The sequence below is a fragment of the Bos mutus genome, chromosome X (genome assembly GCF_027580195.1).
Source record: "Bos mutus isolate GX-2022 chromosome X, NWIPB_WYAK_1.1, whole genome shotgun sequence".
Classification (NCBI taxonomy): domain Eukaryota; kingdom Metazoa; phylum Chordata; class Mammalia; order Artiodactyla; family Bovidae; genus Bos; species Bos mutus.
This window is the reverse complement of record NC_091646.1, coordinates 6946443-6970225: the sequence shown is the minus strand read 5'-3', so window position 1 is coordinate 6970225 and position 23783 is coordinate 6946443. Positions and strand designations below refer to the sequence as shown.

General features: G+C 34.7%; 1 protein-coding gene across 5 annotated transcripts in view; it reads left to right on the top strand.

Moving 5' to 3' along the window:
• Nucleotides 1-23783, top strand: part of STAG2 (STAG2 cohesin complex component) — a 132466-nt gene that overhangs the window by 82913 nt on the left and 25770 nt on the right. For all 5 annotated transcript variants that reach the window (XM_005889311.3, XM_070366351.1, XM_070366350.1 and 2 more), the window contains exons 15-25: nucleotides 7929-8046; nucleotides 8463-8566; nucleotides 9530-9622; nucleotides 9763-9852; nucleotides 10440-10643; nucleotides 12742-12812; nucleotides 13138-13225; nucleotides 13318-13398; nucleotides 15215-15307; nucleotides 17318-17492; nucleotides 21505-21644. In XM_005889311.3, the coding sequence (XP_005889373.1) occupies nucleotides 7929-8046; nucleotides 8463-8566; nucleotides 9530-9622; nucleotides 9763-9852; nucleotides 10440-10643; nucleotides 12742-12812; nucleotides 13138-13225; nucleotides 13318-13398; nucleotides 15215-15307; nucleotides 17318-17492; nucleotides 21505-21644 (1257 nt within the window). The remainder of the gene's footprint in view (nucleotides 1-7928; nucleotides 8047-8462; nucleotides 8567-9529; nucleotides 9623-9762; nucleotides 9853-10439; nucleotides 10644-12741; nucleotides 12813-13137; nucleotides 13226-13317; nucleotides 13399-15214; nucleotides 15308-17317; nucleotides 17493-21504; nucleotides 21645-23783) is intronic.

Here is a 23783-nt window from a genome sequence, read left to right as displayed (position 1 = left end):
GTGTAGCTGCTTATTATATTGAGGATGTTTCCTCCTACCCCTTCTTTTGCTGAGAAGTTTTTTTTTAAATTTTATTGAAACATAATTGATTCAGCAAAGTGAATCAGTTTATATACAGTGATACACATACATACTTTCCACATTTTTTTCATTATGGTTTATCAAAGGATATTAAATATACTTCCCTGTGCTGTACTAGAACTTTCTTTATTACCCCTCTTATATATAATGGCTTGCATCTGCTAATCCCAAGCACCAATTTCTTTTCTTCCCCACCTCTTCTCTGCCTTGGCAACCACAAATCTATTCTCTATGTCTGTAAGTCTGTTTTTGTTTTGTAGATTTGTTTGTATCATATTTTAGATTCTACATGTAAGTGATACCATGTGGTATTTGTCTTTTTCTTTCTGACTTTGCTTAGTATGCTAATCTCTAGGTCCATCCATGTTGTTGCAAATGGCATTATTTTATTATCTTAACAACCAAACTGCTAGGGAAGTCCCTATATCACATCTTCCATTCATGTGTTGATGGACATTTAATTTGTTTCCATATCTTGCTAATTGAAAATAGTGCTGCTATGAACATAGGGGTGCATGTGTCTTTTCAAATTATAGTTTTCTCTGGATATATGCCCAGGAGTGGGATTGCTGAATTATATGGCAACTCTGTTTTTAGTTTTTTGAGGAATCTCCATACTGTTTTCCATATTGACTGCACCAACAGTGTAGGAGGGTTCCCTTTTCTCCACATCCTTTCAGCCTTTTATTATTTGTAGACATGGCCATTCTGACCAGTGTGAGGTGGTGCCTCATTGTAGTTTTGATTTGCATTTCTCAAATAATTAGCAATGATAAGCTTCTTTTCATGTGCCTATTGGCCACCTGTGTGTTTTTGGAGAAATATCTGTTTAGGTCTTCTGTCCATTTTTTGATTAGATTGTTTGTTTTTTTGATATTGAGTTGTATGAGTTGTTTGTATATTCTGTCAATTAAGCCCTTGTCCATCACATTGTTTGCAAATGTTTTCTCCCAGTTATTAGGTCATATTTTCATTTTGCTTATGCTTTCGTTTGCTGTGCAAAAGCTTATTAGTTTGAATAGGTTGCATTTCTTTATTTTTGTATTTCTTTGCCTTGAGAGAGTGACCTAAGAACACATTGCTATGATTTATGTCAGAGAATGTTTTCTTCTGGGAGTTTTATGTTGTCCTGCCTTATATTTAAGTCTTTAAGCCATTTTGAGTTTATTTCTGTGTGTGGTAAAGAGGGTGTGTTCTAGCTTCTTTGGTTTACTTGAGGCTGTCAAGCTTTCCCAACACCACTTGCTAAAGAGACTGTCTTTTTTCCATTGTATATTCTATTCTCATTTGTCAAAGATTGATTGTCCATAAGTGTGTGGTTGGTTTCAGTTTATTGATTTTTTTGAGAGTGTTTTCTCCATGTTCATGCAATGTGTTGGTATGTGTGTGTATTTTAAAGTATAATGTCTTTGATGGGTTTTGGTATCATGGTAATGCTTGTCTCCTAAAATGTGTTGGATAGCTGTAAGGCCCTTTCACACACTGAATAGAAATGATTTACTTACATAGTGAATTGATAAAGTGAAAGTGAAGTCACTCAGTCGTGTCCGACTTTGCGACCCCATGGACTGTAGCCTATCAGGCTCCTCCTTCCATGGGATTTTCTAGGCAAGAGTACTGGAGTCGATTGCCATTTCCTTCTCCCAGGAATCTTCCCGACCCAGGGATCGAACCCAGGTCTCCCGCATTGTAGGCAGATGCTTTTACCATCTGAGCCACCAGGGAAGTCAGTGAATTGATAAGTAATCATGTATTTTATGTTTTACATAATAATTACCACTCCCATTATGTTACAATATATTTGTAGTGTATTTTATAACTGACAGTAGTTCACTTATGTAATACAATTGCCAACCCCCCACCTCAGCGCAGATTCAGCCAACAGGGGATTCAACCAATAGTGGATTGAAAATATTTTTTTTAAAATTCCAGAAGTTTGAAAAAGCCAAACTTGAATTTGCCATGCACTGTCAACTGTTGGAGAAGGCAGTGGCACCCCACTCCAGTACTCTTGCCTGAAAAATCCCATGGACGGAGGACCTGGTAGGCTGCAGTCCATGGTGTCGCGAAGAGTCAGACACGACTGAGCGACTTCACTTTCACTTTGCACTTTCATGCATTAGAGAAGGAAATGGCAACCCGCTCCAGTGTTCTTGCCTGGAGAATCCCAGGGACGGGGGAGCCTGGTGGGCTGTCGTCTGTGGGGTCGCACACAGTCGGACATGACTGAAGCGACGCAGCAGAAGCAGTCAACTATTCACATAGTATTTGCATTGTATTACGTATTGTAAGTTATCTAGAGTTGATTTAAAGTGTATGAAAGGATGAGAGTAGGTTATGTGTAAATACTATACCATTTTATATCATTGGACTTCCTTTGTGGCTCAGCTGGTAAAGAATGTGCCTGCAATGCAGGAGACCTGGGTTTGATCCTTGGGTTAGGAAGATCCCCTGGAGAAGGGAACGGTTACCCACTCCAGTATTCTGGCCTGGAGAATTCTGGCCTGTCCGCAAAGAGGCGGACACGACTGAGTGACTTTCACTTTCACTTCAGTTTATACCATTAACTTGAGCATCCTTGGAAAATCTATGTGTGGTCTTGGAACTAGTCCCCCTCAGATACCAAGTTCTGTGGAACTGTATATATCGTTATTTTATCAGTGGCTCAGTCACATTATTGGAAATGTAAAAGACAACAATTTTGTGAAACAGGCAACATAGAAAATAATACAACTAGCAGTTATTAGTAAGGTCACAAGCAAGAATTTAAGTCAAGAACTTTCATTCAGTATATCTCAGTTTACCCAAGGTCATCTGACTTAGTTAAATGGTTATATTCAGGTGATAATCCCCTGGTTGTACATCATGGAGCATTTTATCTTTATCTAAAGATTGACTACTGATACAAATTTTAGAAACAAAATTAGAGTGTCCTTTTAACAACTTAATTAAAATTTAAGTAATATAACAAAACAGAACTATCTCAGAAGTGAGTAACAAAACTAGGGTTTAATGTTCAGTGAAACATATTTTTCATTGTGAGGGCATTAACCTTGCAGCCAGGAATGCTTTATCCCATCAAATAAAAATGAGGTTTGTCAGGGAGCTAGGAAAAACCAAGTGGCCATTTTGGATTTCCCATAGCCCTGACTGATTTACAGCTATTGCTTACCCATTTTAAATTCCCCAATTAGAAGTAGACTATTGCCATGTTTTAAGGACATCAGGATATCAGTAGTTTGACAGTGTGGGGTTAATTTTATAGAAGCAGAAGATGCTTTATCTACATGTACCACAATCTTCATAGATGACTATTAAATAATACTTATTTACTTTACCAAAGTAACAAGATTTTAAAAACAAATATGAATCATTTAAAGGCAAAGAAATTCATAATCTTTTATCAAAAGCTGCATTCTAAGAATTAATAGAGAAATTCAAATTCCAGTCTGGTACCAACAGACAAAATTTGTTTATCTGGTTAATCTTAGAAAAGTCTTTTCCATAAATTTTGAAGAAGTAGCAGTATTCTTCCAAAGGCATCAGAGTGAAACCATATAAGGCGTGTTTAAAATCTGATTGTATTACAATTGACAAAGCAACCTGGTCATTGCTATGACATGTAACACTTTAAAATAACTAGAATTATAATTGACAACATTTTATCAGGACATATCAGATCTTTATGAGTTCCACATAATTTTAGGATATCTATATTAGTAACATCAGCCATACAGTATAACCTGAGAAGATTTATCACCCCTTCAGTACTTTCCATATAATTTAACATGTCAAATGAACCCAGGTAAGTTTAATACCTCTCTTTGAGATGTCTCAGGGGCCCTCTGAAGCATCCCAAAGTCAGCTAGAAGTCAAAAGAACGTCATTAGAATTTAACTTTAGGAAATTTTGCCAAAAATATCAACAGATAGGATCATATAAGTCATTGTGAAACAACAGTTATTCACTTAGCCAAAGTTAACAAGATTTCAAGGCTAAACATGGAACAGATCATTTCAGAGGTAAAAAAAACTTAAAATCCATTGTCAAAAGCAGTTCAACATCTTAAGAAAACTTGTATTGTATACAAAACTTTTTTGGGGGTCCACTTTCCATAAAACCTCTCTCTCTTTTAAAAATCACTTTATTTAGAAACAGCCACCTGTAAGTCAGATACCTTTTTTTTTTTTCTTAATAAATCACTTCAGTAGTGTCCGACTCTGTTTTCATAGACCTTTTTTTTTTTTCCCCTGGGATTTTTTTTTTCTTTTTTTTTAACTAAAAACATACATCTTATTTTCCTTAAGCAACCATGAACTGTCCTTATATTAGCATTCTGTAGATTGGTGAACATAAATACCAGTTGTAATTTCTAAAAACATATGCTTTCTTATAGAGAACGTCTCAGGATGGTACCTATTTATTAATAGTCCAAAATCTCTTTAGTTTCTTTGTAAGAGGAAGTTCGTGTTCAGTGATGTTTATTTTATTTAATCTTATTTTATTTGGAAATGACCTAGCTATTCAATAAATATCCTTCACTTAGTTTACCACACTCTAGAAATTCAAGTTACCTCAAGAGACTATTTCAGACAGCCATTCCAAAAGTATAATTATTCTTAATAGAGTTTATCTAAAAGCTCTTGTCCCATTTATATTTTTCTTTTTTAAAAAATGGTTTCTTCATTCAAGTTACTTTCCTTGTTGACAAATTTAGCTTACATTAAACGTAGGCACAGTAGAAGTATTAAACAGTGTTGATGACTCAAGACATGTCTTAATAAAATAAACAAACAAGCATTAATACTAGATATTTAATTTGAATATTTCCCAGTTCACGTGAACCTGAAGTTTCATTTAGGTTAATTTCTCCTGTAACTGATTTCTAAGTGCTTACTTTTCTTTAAGCCAATTTAATTAGAACTTATTTACAAATTAACCTCATATTATCCAAAAACAAAGACACAAACTGAGACATAGATAAATCCAGACAGACAGAGATCTCATAGTTTTCCACTTGAGATTTAAAATGTCTCCTTGACTCCTTTCTCTCTTTTCCTTTATTTATTTATTTTTTTTTATCTTGGCTTGAAATTTCCATTTGCCCAAAGCTGAGGTCTCAGGCAAATTGGGCTCTGTATTTCAAGGACATGCCAAAGGTTGTGTGCCGTCCTAAATTGCTTCTGTCCTCTCAAACGCTTTGTGACGCCATGGACTGTAGCCCACCAGGGCTCCAATTGTAAGTTAAATTCCTCTGCCCAGGGAAATCCTTGAGGGGATCTTCCAAACCCAGGGATTGAACCCATGTCTCTTGCATGTCCTGTCATTAGCAGACAGATTCTTTACCACTAGTACCATCTGGAAAGCCCAGGCAAAGGTTAACTTCAAGCTTTTTTCTAGGCAGGCCTTTGTAAAAAGCTGCTGCTGCTGCTGCTAAGTTGCTTCAGTCGTGTCCGACTCTGTGCGACCCCATAGACGGCAGCCCACCAGGCTTCCCCGTCCCTGGGATTCTCCAGACAAGAACACTGGAGTGGGTTGCCATTTCCTTCTCCAGTGCATCAAAGTGAAAAGTGAAAGTTAAGTCGCTCAGTCGTGTCCGACTCTGGCGACCCCATGGACTGCAGCCTACCAGGCTCCTCTGTCCATAGGATTTTCTAGCAAAAGTACTGGAGTGGGGTGCCATTGCCTTCTCCATGTAAAAAGCTAGCTCTTTTTAATTGCATATGTAAGAGGAACTGGTTTTGCAGTTGCAAAGGAAAAAAAAAATCATTTTAACCAGTTTTCTCCAGAGTGTAAAGAATACCATGGCCATCCTGTGCCAAAAAAGTCATCTTGCCTTTCTGTTCAGTTCAGTTGAGACCGACTCTTTTGACCCCATGGACTATAGCACTCCAGGCCTCCCTGTCCATCACCAACTCCCCAAGTTTACTCAAACTCAACTCATGTCCATCGAGTCGGTGATGCCATCCAACCATCTCATCCTCTGTCGTCCCCTTCTCGTCCTGCCCTCAATCTTTCCCAGCATCACAGTCTTTTCCAGTGAGTCAGTTCTTTACATCAGGTGGCCAAAGTATTGGAGTTTCAGCTTCAGTATCAGTCCTTCCAATGAATATTCAGAACTGATTTCCTTTAGGATGAACTGGTTGGATCTCCTTGCAGTCCAAGGAATTCTCAAAGAGTCTTCTTCATCACAACAGTTCAAAAGCATCAATACTTTGGCCCTCAGCTTTCTTTATAGTCCAACTATACATGACCACTGGAAAAACCATAGCCTTGACCAGATGGACCTTTGTTGGCAAAGTAATATCTCTGCTTTTGAATACGCTATCTAGGTTGGTCATAACTTTCCTTCCAAGGAGTTAGCGTCTTTTAATTTCATGGCTGCAATCACCATCTGCAGTAATTTTGGAACCCCAAAAAATAAAGTCTGACACTGTTTCCACTGTTTCCTCATCTATTTCCCGTGAAGTGATGGGACCAGATGCCATGATCTTAGTTTTTGCATTTTGAGCTCTAAGCCAACTTTTTCACTCTCCTGTTTCACTTTCATCAAGAGGCTCCTTAGTTCTTCTTCGCTTTCTGCCATAAGGGTGGTGTCATCTGCATATCTGAGGTTATTGATATTTCTCCTGGCAATCTTTTGTTTCTGTAGCCATAGTTTTATAGCTAAAATATTGACCAAGTAGTACTCAAGTTGACTCTGAACAGGGCAGGAAAAAAAAATTTGCTGAAGTGCAGAAGGAGTGGAAGAAGTTGGGCTTTCCCTTCCCCCACTGATAGATAGGAAATGTTAGAAGGGGATTAGCTGATGGAGAGGGAGACAGGCAGATGGAGGGGTGTAAGGCAGCAACAGGACAAAGAAAGGAGAAAGAAGGGAGTGGGGGACACTGGGAGAGCCGACTTAAACAGTGATTTATTTGATCAACTAAAATATAATTTTGGCATTGTAACATGGACAGTCCTCAAAAATCACATAATTCTTTTTCCAATTATGTCTAACTTCTTGTTAGATAATTTTAAGTTAAATTCATGTACCTTAAGTTAGGGAGAGGACCATCCAGGCTTTCACCTAGCACAGCACATTCTTAACCTTTCTCAATCAGCACAAACCGCAAAATTTAAGGTTCCAATTCTCACACAGTTCAGTGAATCCCATTCACTAGGTAACGAGCAATAAGGTGAATCTTCCAATCTGGGAATAAAAACTTCATCAACCTTAATCTCTTTTTTCTCTTAAAGAGTGGCATTTTGTCTCACAAATCCTGCTCACAGCACCAATTAATGTTTTGCAGAAAGTTTACACTTTCAGGTTCAAAGGATTTGTTAACAAAATAAGTCACTCTTTATATACAAATAAATAATACAGGTATTTATGAAAGAATGATCTAGCTTACTTTCAATATACTAACATTAAAAGAAAAGAGAAATAGAGCAGAAAGTACATCACCAAATTGGGTTTTGACCAACATTCAGACTTAAATAGCGCTCGAAAGTCCTGTGTCATAGCACATCTGTAGTCCCAATTGGGAAAGGGTCCCAGGGAGTGCATCCACTCCGTGGGTGAGACTTCAAACGGGATGACTCTTTTGAGTCAGGTAATAACTAAATGCATGCATATAGTCTCTTCAAAAACAATTTTCATATTAATGATTATCATGAGAAATGGTAATACCTAACAGTGTTTACTTACACTTAGCAAGCTAAGGCAATTCTTCTCTTTCCTTTCTTCTCCTTGACATTAAAAAACATTGTTGTTTGAGTTTGTGTATGGTGCCAACAAAGCTTGCATTCTTTTGATTAAGGCTAGTATATTTGTCTAAGAGCACATTGTTCTTTTTAAATTTTAGTTACATGAGCATGCAGCATACCTTGTGGATAGCATGTGGGACTGTGCTACTGAGCTGCTGAAAGACTGGGAATGTATGAATAGCTTGTTGCTGGAGGAGCCACTTAGTGGAGAGGAAGGTAAGGATGTTTAATTATGGTGTTTTTGTTGTCTAGGTAATTTTGAAAACAGATTTTACTTATTCCGTTTTAGCATTAAAATAGTTGATTCAAAGTCTTTGGATAATTTTGTTTTCATACACATGGATATTAGAAAGGTATAGTTCCTGTCAATATTTATGATGTTTTATTGTATTTTATTTATTTTTTTGCATCTGTTCATATTTTCATTTCTCAAATTGTGGACTGGTGGTTTACAGATTTATAATATTTAGTAAGTTTTAACTTGTTCTGATCCTTTTTGTGATATAGTAATAAGATTTTCTTTAGTACATTAGGTCAGATTCTGTCACAGGCACAAGAACTGTTATGTAATGCTTATAAATGGCGTATAGAGAAAAAAATAGGTTAACTCTTTCTGATTATTTTTTTCCCAGCGCTAACAGACAGACAAGAGAGTGCTCTGATTGAAATAATGCTTTGTACCATTAGACAAGCTGCTGAATGTCATCCTCCTGTGGGGAGAGGGACAGGAAAAAGGGTACGCCAACATATTTTCAGTGTTCTAAATTATATGTCTCTTTTTTAATAACTTTTTTTAAGTTCTTATTTGTAGATATATAATCAAATTTTTGAATCTTAAATTTTATTTTTTAGGTGATCTTTGCTTATAAACATGTTAGAAGTAAATTTTAAAGCATTAGCAGTTTGGGAAGTCTGCATTCCTTCTGTAAGATTCTTTGTTAGTTTACTACAGTGATTGTCAGTCCCTGTAAAGATTGCTTGCTGTGCATCATTTTAGAATGGTATATTTGTCCGTTGTGATTTATTTACAGATTTACTTTCTTTTAATAAAAGTAAGAGCATCATTCATTAAAATGGGGGAAATTTCTGTTTCCTGGGACTCAATTTTAATGCATTATTTCAAAGTTCACATGTATTGTAGACCAACAGTTGCACAGGCTTTCAAACTTTGTGAAGCACAAAAATAATTTTTATATTGTGACCTAGTACACATCTGTATATGTGTTTTTGTATGTAACTGAAGCAGTTATATAAGTTACAATATTGCAACGTATGTGATGCATTCAGTTCTCTTTTTTGTTGTTGTTCTTCTTCTTTAATTACTAGTAGTTAATTATATTGAATTCATAACCCATGGATCATGGCACAACTTACAGTTGACTGAAATCCTACTCACTTCCATGACTATATAAACTAATAAACTGTATTTCCTAGCTGCTTTTCTTTTCATCCAAAGTTAGGGTAGGTTAGTCTAATTTGGTATTGATTTTGTCTCTAGAACTATTCAAAGTTTTTTAAAAAAATAATGTGCAGGCTATTCTCTTTGTTACTTCTGGGTTTCAAGTTTTATAGTAGAAATTTTTGTATCCATCATTTAAAATGTCATTTTATTACTTGCTTTGAATATTTAAACTTGAGCACCTAACAGTGTTAATGGGCTTATTAATAAATACTTGGAAACTTTGTTGTGTTTCCTTAGGTGCTTACAGCAAAGGAGAAGAAGACCCAGTTGGATGACAGGACAAAAATCACTGAACTTTTTGCTGTGGCCCTTCCTCAGTTATTAGCTAAGGTAAATTTGTGTCGGTATCAAGATTGTTGTTAAGAAATTACAGGTTTTGTTTGGAAATGCCATACAGAATTTTCTACTTATCATAATATTTCCTTACCATAATTGTGATGTTTTTGACATGATTTTTTTTTATTTCAAAGTACTCTATAGATGCTGAAAAGGTGACTAACTTGTTGCAGTTGCCACAGTACTTTGATTTGGAAATATATACCACTGGACGATTAGAAAAGGTAGGGTGTTTCAGTGTATAATAAACCTTTAAGAAAAATTGTTAATATAGTTCATCCCATCATATTGCTTGTTTATATTTTTTGAAATATGTTTTTATAGCATTTAATATAAAGGAAGCCTATATATTGTATGCCTTACATATTTTAGATAAGTTGTATTTAGAGAATGGCACTAATGAGGTTTCCCTTTGATTCATGTTGATAGCAATACCCTCCTTCCTAGACATTATGTTACTATGTCACTGACCATTTATGGAGATTGGAGGTGGGTAACTGGATAAGAACAATTGCAAAATGAAACAGCTAATATTCATTGAATGCATTTACTATGTTCCAGGAACATATATATTTATATGTATTAACATCTTACCAAAGCCCTGTGAGATAGATAATATTATTCCTGTTGAAGTAGGGGAAATAAGTTTGGGTCGATGAGTGCATTTTTTTACTTGACTAGAAAAACTTAAAATGTGTGTCCTACTGTTGTAAAGTTACTGTATTTGAAGCTTTTCATCCCAGTTGTGCAGTCATTTTATGCCTGTCATCATACATGCCTTAGTTTTAATGAAGAAACTTTGATTTTGCAGCATTTGGATGCCTTATTACGACAGATCCGGAATATTGTAGAGAAGCACACAGATACAGATGTTTTGGAAGCGTGTTCTAAAACTTACCATGCACTCTGTAATGAAGAGTTCACAATTTTCAACAGAGTAGATATTTCAAGAAGTCAACTGATAGATGAGTTGGCAGATAAATTTAACCGGCTTCTTGAAGATTTTCTGCAAGAGGTATGTATTACAAGTATTTTGTCAGTTGTCCCCCACTGTGGCCCCACCCACCCCTACCCTCTCCATAACCAGGTCAGTCACAGTCTTGGTGGTAGTCCTTAGTAGTATGTTGAAAAGACATTCAGACTTTCTGTTCTATGATTTTGTTTTTTCTCCACCAAGAGAGGGAGGTGGCAAGAATCTGTAACTTAAGAGATGGTGAAAGCAAAATTAACACCTTTCCTTTTTTTTTAATTTAAAGAAATGATCTGGAAAGTTTCCAGGGTTTAGTTTAACCAGGAGGCTGTTAGGGAACAGGGGACAGAAAAGTTGAGCAAGATTGTTTCCATGTAATTTGAAAAATTGGGTTATTTCTTAATGGTTTGGAAGTTGATTTATTTATGATCTTTGATATTATAAAGCCTTGAAAAATTACAGCAACTGTTCATTTTGGTGTTTCATTGTTCAGTTCTATTTCCAAAGAGGCTTAAGCACGATATTCAAATACACTTGTATTTATATTGTGGTTTTTATCTTTTCTGGAAAGGTATACTCAACAGTTTAGTTGATTTGCATAAAGTAAAAACTCATGATTCTCAGATTATTGCATTTAGGTTTTTCCACATCACTTTTGTCATAAATGCTGCGAAAATGATACAGACTATTGTAATGTCCAGTTACTTTGTTTAACAATTAGTTCGTAAACTTTCTTATTTCTCTGTGTAACATTTCATACTTACTAAGTTTTGCTTAATTGGAAGTTTGTGTAAATATTTTGATGTACAATGATTACATTTTCAGTTAAAAATTTTAATGACTACCCTTGGCTGGATATAATTCTTTTTTTAAAAAAAAAGGTTTACATTGGAATGTAGCCGGTTAACAATGATGTGTTAGTTTTAGGTGGACAAAAAAGAGACTTAGGCATACGTATACATGTTTTCATTCTCCCTCTAAACTCCTCTCCCATCCATGCTGCCACATAACATTGAGCAGAGTTCCATGTGCTATCCAGTAGAACCTATACAGTTAGCCATTTTAAATATAGCAATGTGTACCTGTCCATCCCAAACTCCCTACCTAGCCTTTCCCTCCATCCTTCTCCCACCTGGTAATCATAAGTTTGTTCTTTAGGTCTGTTTCTGTTTTGTAAGTAAGTTCATTTGTATCATTTCTTTTAAGATTCTGCACATAAGGGATGTCATGTATTTCTCCTTCTCTCTGACTGACTTTACTCAGCATGACAATCTCTAGGTCCATCCATGTTGCTGTAAATGGCATTACTTCATTCTTTTTAATGGCTGAGTAATATTCCATTGTATATATGTACCACATCTTCTTTATCCATTCCTCTGTCTGATGGACATTTAGGTTGCTTCTGTGTCTTGACTACTGTTAACAGTGCTGCAACGAACATTGGGGTGCATATATCCTTTTGGACTGTGTTTTTTTCTGGGTACCTTCCCAGGAGTGGGATTGCTGGATCACATGATAGCTCTACTTTTAGTTTTTTTAGGAACCTTCTTACTGTTCTCCATAGTGGCTATACCAGGTTTCATCCCACAAAGAGTTCCCACAAAGATTTCCTTCCCCACACCCTCTTCAGCATTTATTGTTTATAGATTTTTTGATGGTAGCCATTTTGACTGAGGTGAAATGATACCTCATTATAGTTTTGATTTGCATAATAATTAACAATGTTGAGAGTCTTTTCATGTGCCTCTTGGCCATCTGTATGTCTTCTTTGGAGAAATGTCTATTTAGTTCTTCTGCCTGTTTTTTGATTCAGTTGTTTGTTTTGATGATGTTAAACATCATGAGCTGTTTGTAATTTTGGAGACTAACTCCTTGTTGATCACATTATTTGCAACTATTTTCTCCAGTCTGTGGGTGGTGTTTTGTTTATTGTTTTTTTTGCTATGCAAAAGCTTTTGAGTTTAAATAGGTCTCCTTTGTTTATTTTTGTTTTTATTTTCATTATTCTGGGAGATGGGTCGAAAAAGATATTACTGTGATCTTTTATGTTTTTCTTTTTAGGGTGGTATCATAAATGTAATAGCTTAAGATTTTTCACTTTTGTAATTAGTAATGTTTAATATGGTATAATTAACATTTATAGGGCGAAGAACCTGATGAAGATGATGCATATCAGGTATTGTCAACATTGAAGCGAATCACTGCTTTTCATAAGTAAGTTGAATCTTAAAGTTTCTGATTTTTTAAAACTATCAAAATCAGAACCAACTTACATGTTTTGGGATTATAATAATGTCATAATTTTTCCTGGGTTTCTTGTGCTTTTGGGAAAAAAGTGTTTGGAGTCATACTTTGAATATGAGAAACAAAAAAAAATTTCAACTAATACACTTTTTTAAAGTACACATTTTTTTGTTCTTGTGGGTACATGTTAGGAAGTTTACTGTATTTTACTTTAACAGTATTCTGTTAGCAGTCAAGTCCAGAACAGATGTGATTAAGCTTAAATTTTTAATATAACTTAATTCTTTTTTTACAGTGCCCATGATCTTTCAAAATGGGATTTGTTTGCTTGTAATTACAAACTATTGAAAACCGGAATTGAAAATGGAGACATGCCTGAACAGGTTTTTATTTATTTACAAGTTATATATTTCACTTTGAGAATGAAAATATGTGATTTTTAAAATTTAATTGTGTTCTTTTTGTTCCTTTATAGATTGTTATTCACGCACTGCAGTGTACTCACTATGTAATCCTTTGGCAGCTTGCAAAGATAACTGAAAGTAGCTCTACAAAGGTTAGTGGTGTTTCAGTGGTGTCTTTAGTAAATATTACTCAGTTTTCAGCAAACTTAAACATAAGACTGATTATTTCAATAAAGTCTTGCTTATCTTCTATTTAGGCATGTATACTTTTAAAAATAATTATTTGTAGTTTGATATGTATTCCATGAAAGAACATTTAACATGTGTTTAGAGAATGGTTTTAAAATAAAAAGTCACATTTGTAGGTGCCATAATTTATGGATTTCCGCATCATTCTCAAAAGTTCTGGATGCATGAAGAACTGATTTTGTAAATCATGACCAAGAACCTTCAAAACATACAGACACAGCTATTGGGTTCCATAAGTTACTTATTACAAGCTACCTGTCCCTAGATCTTATACCTTGGTATTGTTTGGGGATCATCTTATTCACACTCGGATCTCTCTACTGATGTTCCAAATTCATAAAAAATCACTTTGTGGTTGAGTGCAGTGTGCTAGCTACTAGGTCATAGAACTTTCAACATTTTATCCATAATTGTAATCATTGAAGTGTTTAGTAATTGAACTAAAGAGTACTTTTTCATTTGTAAATTAGAAACTTAAACATCGTACTTGTTGCAGTAGATGTTGCCTTAAATATTATTTGAGCACATTTTTGTAAACATTAAGTGATTTCTGTAAGATGTAGAATTAGTTGTTTGTAGTTATTTTCCTCAAGAAGGAATCCTCTCGATAAGTTTGTTTTACATAAAATCACAGAATAACTTTAGAATTTTTTTGAGCTTTTTAAGTACATGATGCTGTTACATCTACAGATGGATATTTGCCTCTTGCAAAAAACAATATAGTACTGTTAAAATAGTGTACTTTTTGTCAGACCCTCAAAAACTTTATTTAATTCAATATCAAACTTGTAGTAGGTCCAGTGACTATGTATTAGCAGATATGATTGCTCACCTAAATCAAAAGCATTGATTTAAAAATTAACATGGGAAAAAGGTAATACGTTTAGGAGAGGGGACAAAAAGGTAAAAATGAAGGTTATTATATGCAAAACTATTATGCTGAACTTGGTTGAGTTTTCTTTACCAAAGCGATCTCCAAGTTAAATCTGTTATTTTAACTTGTCTATTACATACACTGAATGTGTACTGATATTTTGTCGTTTGGCATTCAGTATCAGGCGATGGGCAAAGGTAATGCCTCAAATAAATTAGTGTGAATGATCTTTATAGAGTATTTTTCTATTTTAAATTAATTTGCAAATATCTATAAAAAGAAAAAAACTTATTTAAAAAAATCTAGAAAAAGATTCATCCTTTTAGTGTAGGTTTACTAGAGACTTATGTTGTTCTTGTTTTCCTTAAGTGGAGTAATACCATGAAACTAATTTTTGTTAGGCCTCTCTCTGTTTTTAAAAGCACAGTCAGTATCCTACAAATGAAAGATACTGTCCCTTTTTTTAAAATCATTTAATTTATTCCATTCATCACTTGGCCAGCCATCAAATTGCAAAGCAAGGATGGAGCGTAAATCCTGTTAAACATTCTGAAGCAGTGGATTTATATGGATAGCCATATATAGTCATATGTTTTTTCTCATTCTAAAGATCATTTAGGATTTTATCCATTAATATACTTGGTATTTTTAAGGTACAATTTGTTGAGATTTTAAAAGTGGTTTTTGTTTTCCTTTTTGATAAATGCTAAGGAAGAATTTAAATCTAATGTAAAAAGTTAGCACAATTAAGTATGTGATGATCTTTATGTAATTTAAAATATCTTAAATACTGAATGAGTTTTTAATACAATATTTTAAAATGTTATTGTTACATTTTTTTCAAGGAGGACTTGCTGCGTTTAAAGAAACAGATGAGGGTATTCTGTCAAATATGTCAGCATTACCTGACCAATGTGAATACTACTGTTAAAGAACAGGTTAGTAACTACTATAGATAGCAATCTTTTGTAAGCAACCCTGAACAAATATTTGAACTAATATAGAAAATTTGAGTAATACTAAAATTGGGCAAACTAGAAATATCTTGTATTTATCTGTGTATATCCCATGCTCAAAAATAGATTAAGTAATATTAAGTCCATTTGGAGCATTATCGATTAGTCTTATATTGCAGTCATTCTGTATTACTGTTTCTTTATGCCACACTTGGTCAACAAACCCATATATACAAAGTAGGTGTATGCAGTTATGTAAGTTATTCCTGAAAGCAACAGGTATGGCAAGTCTGCCTCAGGGAGGGAAAGGTCCATCTGGTTTTGTTATCTCTGAGAATATTATCAGATCTTGGCATTCCTGCCTGTCCTGATTGTGTGAAGTTATTTTTCTTATGTGGACTTTGTCTGAAATAAACATTTTAATCACTTCCCTGTCTTCAAAGTGTTACCTTCCCACCTCATATGCCCTCTTAATTCCATTCCTGCCAACTTTCTCATTCTGAAAATGCATTGTTACCTGGTGCCATGGGTAGTTTTCCCATCTGTAAAATTAATTCTGATCCTGGGACCGAGAGCCTATTTAGTTTTGAACTGTGACAATAAAGGACTTGGGACTTTAATTTTCTTTTCTACAATTCTGATAAGAGGTACAGAATTTCAGAAGGTATCAATAGTGAAATTATTTTATAGTTAAAATCTTATAATAGGATTTTAATGAAGTATATCTGTGTGTGTGTGTACATGTAGGCGCACTCAGTTGCTCAGTCATAACTGATTCTCTGCAACGCCATGGACTGTAGCCCACCAGGGTCCTCTGTCCATGGGATTTTCCAGGCAAGAGTACTAGAGGGGATTGCCATTTCCTCCTCCAGGGCATCTTCCCAACCCAGGGATCGAACCTGTGTCTCCTGCATTGGCAGGCGGATTCTTTACCACTGCATCACCTGGGAAGCCCTTTTAATGAAGTATACACTGATCCAAACCTAATACGTGAAATATTACTTGATATATTTTCATAGGCCACCAAGAAATTCAGCTTAATATTCCTTATTTCACATAGTTCCTTATGGGTTATTGTGTGTAATCTCCTTTATATATAATCAGTTTTTTAAGACTTGGAGATTACCTATTTGGTTATTAAATAACCTGTGTATTATTAGTCTTCCTAACAGCCTCCAGGGATATGTCCTGGTTAGCTCACAAGACCTGCCAGTTCACCTAATTAGTAATGTCACCATGCTTATGACTTTGTATACTTACTGTGTATGTTGCAAAAATTTGTAAACTCAAATAACCTGATCAGTATAAATTATTTCTGTAGTAATAAAATGAGCGGAAGAGACCAAGAGACAAAAGCATAAGAGAAAAAAAATAAATGTGGTTAGTTCCAAAAAAGGCAAAGCTATTATTAAGATCTGCTTTGCCTGGTGGTGAATAGTTTGCAGGCCCATACTTGGTTATTATGTGTTTTCTACTTAATCACCATACATACTGACAATAAGATTTTGTGATCTCTCTTCTAAGAGATCTTCTAGGAGATATTCATCTTCTTGGCTTAAGTGTTTTTCTTCCATAGAAGAGAAGAATGGTATCAAGTTTATACATTAATTCATATTTGAGAATGTATATCATGAGACATTGTGGTTTAGTGTGGGATTTGGAGTCAGAAGATATGCAGTTGACTTCTGACTGCATATTTTGATGATACTAACATATTGTACAAATCACTTAAAAGTTACTGAAAATTAAAAAGAATATTTGTGAAATTACCTTGCATTTAGTAGATCACAGTGCAAATACCAGTAGTAGTTATTGCTGCAAAAATTTCACTCTTATAGTCTTAGGAAAGTCTTAATAGCCATTGCTTTACTGAGTTTCAAATGCAGAGAGTTGGATTTTATTTCCATGTTAAATATGTAAGTTATTTGTGGCAGTTTGTGAAAAACTTCGGTTTATGGCATGCTATCCCCCCCCCTTTTTTTTTTATAATAGGCCTTCACTATTCTATGTGATATTTTGATGATCTTCAGCCATCAGATTATGTCAGGAGGGCGTGACATGTTAGAGCCATTAGTTTACACCCCTGATTCTTCATTGCAGTCTGAGTTACTCAGCTTTATTCTGGATCATGTCTTCATTGAACAGGATGATGACAATAACAGTGCAGGTAATTTTATTGCCATCTTTTTGTTAAATTTGTATATCTACCATAAATCAAATTTAGCAACAGTGTAAAATGTTATACTACTATTTCATATTTTATTCTTAAACATGAAAGGCAGGTACATTTTCCAGTGCATTTTTGTATTCATTCCTTGTAACATAAAGACAATGAAATATAATTTCTCACTAGTTGTGAGTTTGTTTTTCTAATTTGTAGCTACCTACAGAACTGTATGAGTTAATTACATTGTGCAAAGTGACTAGTGTAGTGCCTGGGCATGTAGGTAGGTAATCAATAAAATTTACTTCACTTTCCCCTTAATCATTAGTAATGCCAGTATTCAAGTAACTAGAGCAGAAAAAAAATGTTAAAGTGACATTTTTGTTGTATACTTTCATAGCATCGTTTTTCCGTTAAAGTGTGGGGCAATACAGAATGTCACAGGTAAACAGTCAGAAGAGCCTCGGCGTTGTTACTCTTTGTACTCTGATTGCATACACGGATGCCTTACTTGGGCTTCTGTCATAGCTCAGTTGGTAAAGAATCTGCCTGCGGTTCAGGAGATCGGGGTTTGTTTCCTGGGTGGGGAATATCCCCTGGAGAAGGAAATGGCAACCCACTCCAGTATTCTTACCTGGAGAATCCCTTGGACAGAGGAGCCTGGTGGGCTACAGTCTGTGGGGTCGCAAGAGTTGGACATGACTTGGTGACTAAACCACCACCACCACCATGCCTTACTTGAACAAGAAATTGTGGAAAAACATAACATTTGGTGACTTCTTTCTGGGTTTGTTTTTAATTTGACATTAAGCCCGAAGGATATATAACATCAATATTTTGTTCTCAAGAATCACAAACTTAACTCGAACAGGATTGAGAAATCAAAATAGGCAAAACAGATAATCAAAAATCCACGTACTAAAGTTTATATACTTAGAATTTTCCACTGTTCACTTCCAGCTCTTGGTTTAGTTATACTTTATTTTTGACATTAATTTGATATTTATTAGTCAGCAGGCAGTATACTAAGATGCTGTGAATTTTTTAAAAAAATGAGATGTAGTCTTTTAAGAATTCAAGTAGAAAAGACATTTCTAAAAGCAAATTATTATTATGTAACTTGATAAGTAGTAGAGACATGTACAAAATGTTATGGACATTTAGAGAAAGTTCTTACTGTTCTGTCAGAGTCAAAACACCCCTGAAACAGGCTAACATCTGCAATGGATCCTAAAAGATGAGTTGGAGTTTTTAAAACTTCTATCAATAAACATATATTCCAAACACTGATATAAAATCAGTTTTTGTCTATGACCCTTTTGTTAGTTGCAGACTACCTCAAATTCATTTAGACCGTAGGGAACAGGAATGAGAATAACCTTGCCAATACTCCTGAATTTTCTGGAGATTCCTGGAATTATACTCTGCTTTACCTCCTTGGCCTGTGTTTTTCTATTTACACTTTAAAAATGAAATATATTCTAGTTCTATGGAAAAGAATAAAATATAACACATTTATATAGACCAACCACCAGCATTTGTTAGATTTTTGCCTTGTTTCAGATTTGTTTTTTAAAGCAATAAAGCATAGATAAAAAAAGAAGCCCTTTTTTGTATCCCTCCCCAATCCCATTATTGTTTTTCCCTAGAAATAACTGCTATCTTGAATTTGGTGTTTATTGTGCCTCTGCATTTTACTTCTATTTTACCAGGAGTTTATGTGTCTTTTAAGAATATATAGTTTATTTTCTGTTGCTAGCTTCCACATAAATGGTATCGTGTTGAGCATTTAATTTACATCTTGATTTTTTGAATTAACATCATTTTTGAAATTTATCAGTGTGGACATGTGGTTATAGTTTATTCATCCTGACTGCTGAATATTGTGTGATATGAATTAACCACATGTTATCCATTTTCATATTGATGAACATCTAGTTTTTTTCTATTTTTTCCTCTATTATAAATAATATTGCAAAAATGTTCTTATAATTATCTCCTGAGCACATGTGCAGATGCTTTTCTAGTGTACAGGCATACCTCCTTTTATTGCACTTTCGTAGATAATGTGTAGTTTTACAAATTGAAGGCTTGTGACAACTTTGCATCAGGTAAGTCTGTGAATGCCATTTTTCCAACAACATTTGTTCACTTCATGTTTCTATGTCATATTTTGGCAATTTTTGCACATTTCAAATTTTTCCATTATTTATCATGGTGATTTGTGATTAGTGATCTTTGTTGTTACTATTGCAGTTTACATGAAAGCTTATATGATGATCAGCATTTTTTAGCAATGAAATGTTTTTAAATTAAGGTACATACATGTTTTAGACATAATGCTATTACATACTTAGTAAGACTTAGTATAGTATAAACATAACTTTTATATGAACTGGGAAACCAAAAAATTCAGGTGACTCATCTTAGTGTGGTATTCACTTCATGGTGGTCTCATCAAACCTGCAGTATCTCTGAGGTGTGCTTGTGTATACCTGAGTGGAAGTGCTAGAGTATATAGTCTATGTGCATTTTAAACTGTACCACATGTTGCCAAATTATTCTCCAAAGTAGTTTTATTCTTTTATCCTCCCACCAGCAACATATGATCGTTTCCATTGCTTTTCATACCATCTAACCCCAGATATTGTAGACCCATGGTTATTTGATTTGTTAGCCCACATCAGATTAGAAGGGGAGGGTAAAATAGGGATGCTTCTAGAGGCTCTGACAACATACAATAATGGCAACTGACATCTATGAAAGGCCCAGTGTGTTAGATACTTCTCTAACATTCTTTAATCCCTACAGGAGAAAAAAGTAGCTAATTTTCAATAAGAAGTGAAGAAAACTTTGAAAAGGACTCAAAAAAAACCCTCTTAATATCTAAGTAACTTAGTCTGTAGGGTAACTTAGTCTGTAGGGGGAGTAAGTCTTATATCCCTGTTGAGAGCAGTACCAAACAATGATTGGAACAATATTGTATAGAAATCCGTTTATAATCACAGAGTCATTAAGAAAAAGTTAGCTTGTATGTTCAATGTACTCTTTAAAGAGAATAAACAGTACATTTTAGGTTTCTAAGAAAATGACTTTGGCATTCTGGAATAGGCAATTTTCATAACAGAAACTTTTTGGATGGTCTGTCTTAAATTCCTAGTCTCAACATTTGGTTTTTATTTATGAGCAGTTATCAAGGATTATCAGAGACAGGGTGAAGTAAATACTTTCTTAGAAAGAGTTCTTGTTTTATACACAATATTTTTGATATAAGTAATTTCATTTATAAAATTTGTCAAGAGGAAAATTCTTTGCATAGCTTTTTATGTAAAAGGCATCATCACAATTTTATTTACAGGATCAAATTGAAAATCCTTTGGCAGTACTTGGCGGCTGTAGTCTGGCTTTCTCAACTATGAATTTGGAAATAATTTTATCCCTTTGATAATTAAATATCAAGATCTCACATAATTAATCAGAGGAGAAGTATGTGAAGTTCCCTTAAAAAGAATGATTTCTCGGCCAGTCTAACTGAATATCTGTAATATGTATGAAGGAAGTATCTGTCAATGGAAGTTGGGCTCTAGGTGAGGTGGGGTCATCTTTAGAAGGGATAGGACAATTTCTAAGGTTGTCTGCCCCTAGGGAAGAAAAACCTTACCCAACAGATAGTGAATATGCAGGTCTCATTGTCAAACTATCCTATTAGGGAAGTAGATCAATGGGTTAGACATGCTTCTATGTTAGGCAAAGCTTAGCCTGACTTCGCTAAGCATCAGTTCCTTTGACTCAGTCCACTTGTTCCTGTTCCATGCTCATCAAACAGCCTTCTGATTTGACATCAAAAATTTTTTTCTATTGGAATAAATGGGCTGGTCATTCATGACGATATTGACTGGTTATAATTCTTATTTAATTTTTTTTCTTTATTTTTCACATTCTCCAAAATAAAAATAGTTATTTATTTATATATATCTATACAGATGGCTTAATGTTTGAAACTTTTTTCCCTCAGATGGTCAGCAGGAGGATGAAGCCAGTAAAATTGAAGCTCTGCACAAAAGGAGAAATTTACTTGCAGCATTTTGTAAGCTAATTGTATATACTGTGGTGGAGATGAATACAGCTGCAGATATCTTCAAGCAGTATATGAAGGTAAAATTGAAAAGTGGATAACAAGATATTTTTATATTGCTTTTATGTTTGGTTACCATTGAAATTTTTAATAGTTAAGTTACTTTTGTAGTGTAAAAGAAATCTCTTAAAATATTTAACATTTTCAGTAACATTTTCTCATACCTCCACTCTATCAATGGACATTTTGGGTTTATTGAGTTCATTTGTGTTTGGAATATTGCAAACAGCTAGTCTTAGATTAACTGTCATTAATAGAAATTGCATTTGTGATTTAATTTAAAACAACAGAATAGTGTCACTCCCCTGCTTGATGTAACATAAAAAATGTTTTAGGAGAATTAGATAATATAGTTTCAACTTGGTTACTATGCAGCTTGTGACCTTGAGTAACTCACTACCTTTTGTATCCTGCCTTTCTTTATCTGTTGCACTGTGATAGTTAAAGTTTCTTAAGCCCTGAAAATCTGCTTAGATTCATAGTAGGTTATTCACAAGCATCATAAATATATGTGAGATTCTTTAACTTTTAAGTAGTAGTAGAAAGGATATTACTGATTGTACTAACAGAACGTGACTAAATACGGCATGGTCATTTTCCTGTAATCCTTTTTCAAGTAAAATCTAATTATAAATGTAAAATTTTTAAGCCTTTGATTTTACAGAATAAAATATGTAATACATTTATCAAAACCCAGTTAATTCTTCTTTGGAATAGTTTCCTATGTGATAGAAGTATTAGTAACTTTGAAATAATAGAATAGAATAATACATATTAGAAGCATTCAAATAACTTTGAAACTTATTTGGCATGAAACTTGTTAGATTTTTTTTTTAAACTGGTGGTTTTTGAAGTCACTTTGCAAGTTTTAAACTTTTAGACATAGGTATTCTAGATTAAAGTCAATTTTGTTAGTCATGTAGGGGCGTGGTTATCCTGTTATCTCTGGTAGTTATGTAAAATCTTAAATAAGAAAAAAATCATGTGCAGTGTGTGATTTAAATGCCACATACAGTAACTTTGGGGATTCCCTGGTGGCTTAGACAATAGAGTCTGGTCTGCCTGTAATGCAGGAGACCCGGATTCAATCCCTGGATCGGGAAGATCCCCGGGAGAAGGAAATGGCAACCCACTCCAGTATTCTTGCCTGGAAAATCTCATGGATGGAGGAGCCTGGCAGGCTACAGTCCATGGGGTCGCAAAGAGTCGGACACGACTGAGCAACTTCACTTCACAGTAACTTTTCTTTTAAATGTTAACAGACTGTTAGTTTCTATATGGAAATTAATAAATTTGGAAACTGCTCATGAAATACATGCCGTTAGCAATGAATAAGTTATGAAAGTAACTATGATAATATTCATTGACTTAATATTAGGTTGGTGAAAAAGTAATTGTGGATTTGGACCATGAATTTTAACTCATTATAACTAGGCTCAAACATATATTAATCAAAATAGGAGCCATTAGAGTCAACACAGTTTTGCCAATGAGAAATAAGTTTGTTTATTCCTGTAGCATAAAAATCCATGCTTTGGGATTTGACGAACTCTTGGAAAGCATTTTCTGCCTCCTGCTGGTTGTGGAAGCGTTTTCCCTGCCAAAAATCGAGATGCTTGGTAGTCAGTTGGCAAGAGGTCAGGCAAATATGGTGGATGAGGCAAAACTTCATAGCCCAGTTCATTCAAATTTTTTTTTTATGTGTTGAATTTTTGAAGTGTTGGTTGTGTGACGTGGGGTCAAGGCATTGTCATGGAGAAGAATTGGGCCCTTTCTGTTGATCAGTGCCGGTTACAGGCAGTGCAGTTTTCAGTGCATCTCATCAATTGCTGAGCATACTTCTCAGATGTAATGGTTTTGCCAGGATTCAGAAAGCTGTAGTGGATCAGACTGGCCACACACCACCAAACAGTGACTATGACCTTTTTTTTGGTGCAAGTTTGGCTTTCAGAAGTGCTTCGGAGTGTCAGTCCAGCCACTGAGCTGGTTGTTGCTGTTTGTCTCATAAATCCACTTCTCATTGCATGTCACAATCTGATCAAGAATTGGTTTGTTGTTGTTGTGTAGAATTCTAAGAGAAGACGATAGACACTTCAAAACGATGGTTTTTTTGATTTTCAGTTAGCTCGTGAGGCACCTACTTATCGAGCTGTTTCACC